This window comes from Triticum aestivum, chromosome 3B, assembly GCF_018294505.1.
Source record: "Triticum aestivum cultivar Chinese Spring chromosome 3B, IWGSC CS RefSeq v2.1, whole genome shotgun sequence".
NCBI lineage: Eukaryota > Viridiplantae > Streptophyta > Magnoliopsida > Poales > Poaceae > Triticum > Triticum aestivum.
In genome coordinates, this window is record NC_057801.1 from 41,960,537 (window position 1) to 41,962,771 (window position 2,235).

The following is a 2,235-nucleotide window of genomic DNA, read 5'->3' on the forward strand; positions in this document are numbered from 1 at the left end:
GAGATTTCTTTTGCATATTCCATGCAGCACGAATTGGTTAAAAAATTTCGTAGGGACTGCCTTGCCAAACTAGAAAAGGCTGGAGTAATATTCTGCTAAAGGTGTGTTGTCCCTTATTTTAAATAGTGCAGTGCTTCCCGAACTCTATCTTGAGTTAATTTATTAAACAAACTTTTGCAGTTATTCTCTTAAAGTGTTTCTAAACACAGCATAAAGTCCACTTGGTAGATGTGTACTATAAAAGCTTGTGACCGCTAGTAAAATTATGGAAGAACTAGTAGGATACGGATGATCACTTTTGATAGAGCATCTACTATTATTATGATAGTTAGTTTGTAATGGACAAAGTTGCGTCATACACCAGTACTTCTCCATGCTCGCATGCCACAAGGAAATCATTTCATTACAAAAGCCCCCACATAATTAAGGACTTGTTTACATGCCCAAAAGAAGAAGAATCCTACTATGTGAAGTTTGTAAAATCCTGAAAAAGAGAAGTTGTTTCAAAATAGTAGTGATTCTTTCTCAGTTGCCAAAGGTGATGGCAGTGGATGTATGAAACAAGGTCCAGTTCGAATCGTCGTGAAGCTGCTTAGAGCTCACTTTTGATGGTTATGGTTCACCTTCGCTGTTCTTCAACCATAGCGGTTTCAGTGCCTCAGAATGTCCGTGGGACTTCATGCCGTGGAACAGGGTAACTGAAAAAAAAGACAGCCAAGCCACACACATACACATAGCAACGGTAGAAATGGGGAGTCATCTTTGATCTCAGAAATACTTTCTTTCACTTGATTATATGATACTGATTAAGCAGCCACAGCAAAATTACAGGCAAGCAACTACGGAGACCGATACTGATAAAGGCTTCCTGGAACTGGGACATGTGCCGCACATCCATGGACAAAAACGTGGAGGCTCTGATCAAAATCCACAGACCCCTCTTCCAGGTGCCTTTTCAGTTTCAGCGGGTGAGAAAAAGCAGAGTAGAAAAACGGAGCTACCGGACAGAGTAGAAAAGCAGAGGCGGTGTTTAGTGTGAAGGACTGATTGATGAACTGCCATGCTAGGTAATCCTAACGACTAGCTACCTACTAGTACCTTACGAGAGTGGTATTGGTGGTTGGATAGTGATGGTAATCCACGGCGGCGTGCTCCCTATGATCAGGAGGAGCAGCCTGGTGGCGAAGGCGCGCCGTGTTGTGGGCGTAGCCAGCGTCGTCGACGACCTTGTTGTGCCAGGCAGGAAGCTTCGGCGCGTCGTGGACCTTGTCAGGTGCGTAGGCGGCGTAATAGCCGTGGCCACCGGCGGCAGCGACGACGGAGGCGTGGTCAGGTTTCACCCCGCCGTCGTGGTGGGCCTTGCGCCCGTGCTCATCAAGAGCCAGCTGGTGGTCGTAGGCCGTCGCCGGCTTCTGGTCGGTGGCGGTGTTGTAGCCGTTCCGGTTCCCGTGGTCCCCCCTGCGGCCGCGGCCGCGGCCGCCACAGCCCCCATGACTCGACCGCTCGCCGCCGTAGTCGTCCTTTCTGCCGCCGCCGAAACAGGAGATGAACTCGAAGCACATTTTTGTTGGTGACTCGACCTCCTGGCTACCTGACTACCTCTATCTGTTTTCTTTGTTTGCACTTGCACTAGACTAGACAAGACTATCTGGATTGGAGGTGCACCGAAGGAGGAAGCTTAACTGGCTTGATTACTGGACTGGTGGTGGTGGCAGTGGTAGTGGTACGGGTATATAGAGAACGTATCCTATGCACCAGCCCAATCTGTGCACCAGGTGCTCCACAGGCTTTTGGGGCATTAGATGAAAAAGCGACGGACTAGATTTTGCCATAGGTTGGACTATAACATACTTACAGAAGCAACCTTATAGACTATAACATTCAACCTGCGCTTCACATCCCATTCCCAATTTGTGTGTTATTTTTTGGCAAAAACACAAAAGTTCCATATATTTTGAACCGAATGTCTGATTTCGAATCCGTTTTGACTGTAAACTTTTTCTTAACGAGATATTTGAAACAAGATAATGTTGAATATGCTTTAGAATTTTCTTTTGTCTGTGGAACTCAAATTAAAATTCAATTTAGGCATGTGCGCGTGAGATCAACGTGTGGTGGGACAGCCAGAGTTCAAAAACACATAGAATAAATCTAGGTTTCAATACAAAATGTATAAATGACACGATTACATTTGAAAATAAAAAAATTCAAAGATTCAAAAAATATATTTAACAC

The 2,235-nt window shown here is 45.4% G+C and overlaps 1 protein-coding gene across 1 annotated transcript; it reads right to left on the minus strand.

Moving 5' to 3' along the window:
- Window positions 1-672: 672 nt before the first annotated feature.
- LOC123064616 (uncharacterized) lies at window positions 673-1,574 on the minus strand. The gene has a single exon (XM_044488063.1). It carries the CDS (start codon window positions 1,560-1,562, stop codon window positions 1,092-1,094), a length of 471 nt encoding a protein of 156 aa, XP_044343998.1. The 5' UTR covers window positions 1,563-1,574; the 3' UTR covers window positions 673-1,091.
- Window positions 1,575-2,235: the final 661 nt, after the last annotated feature.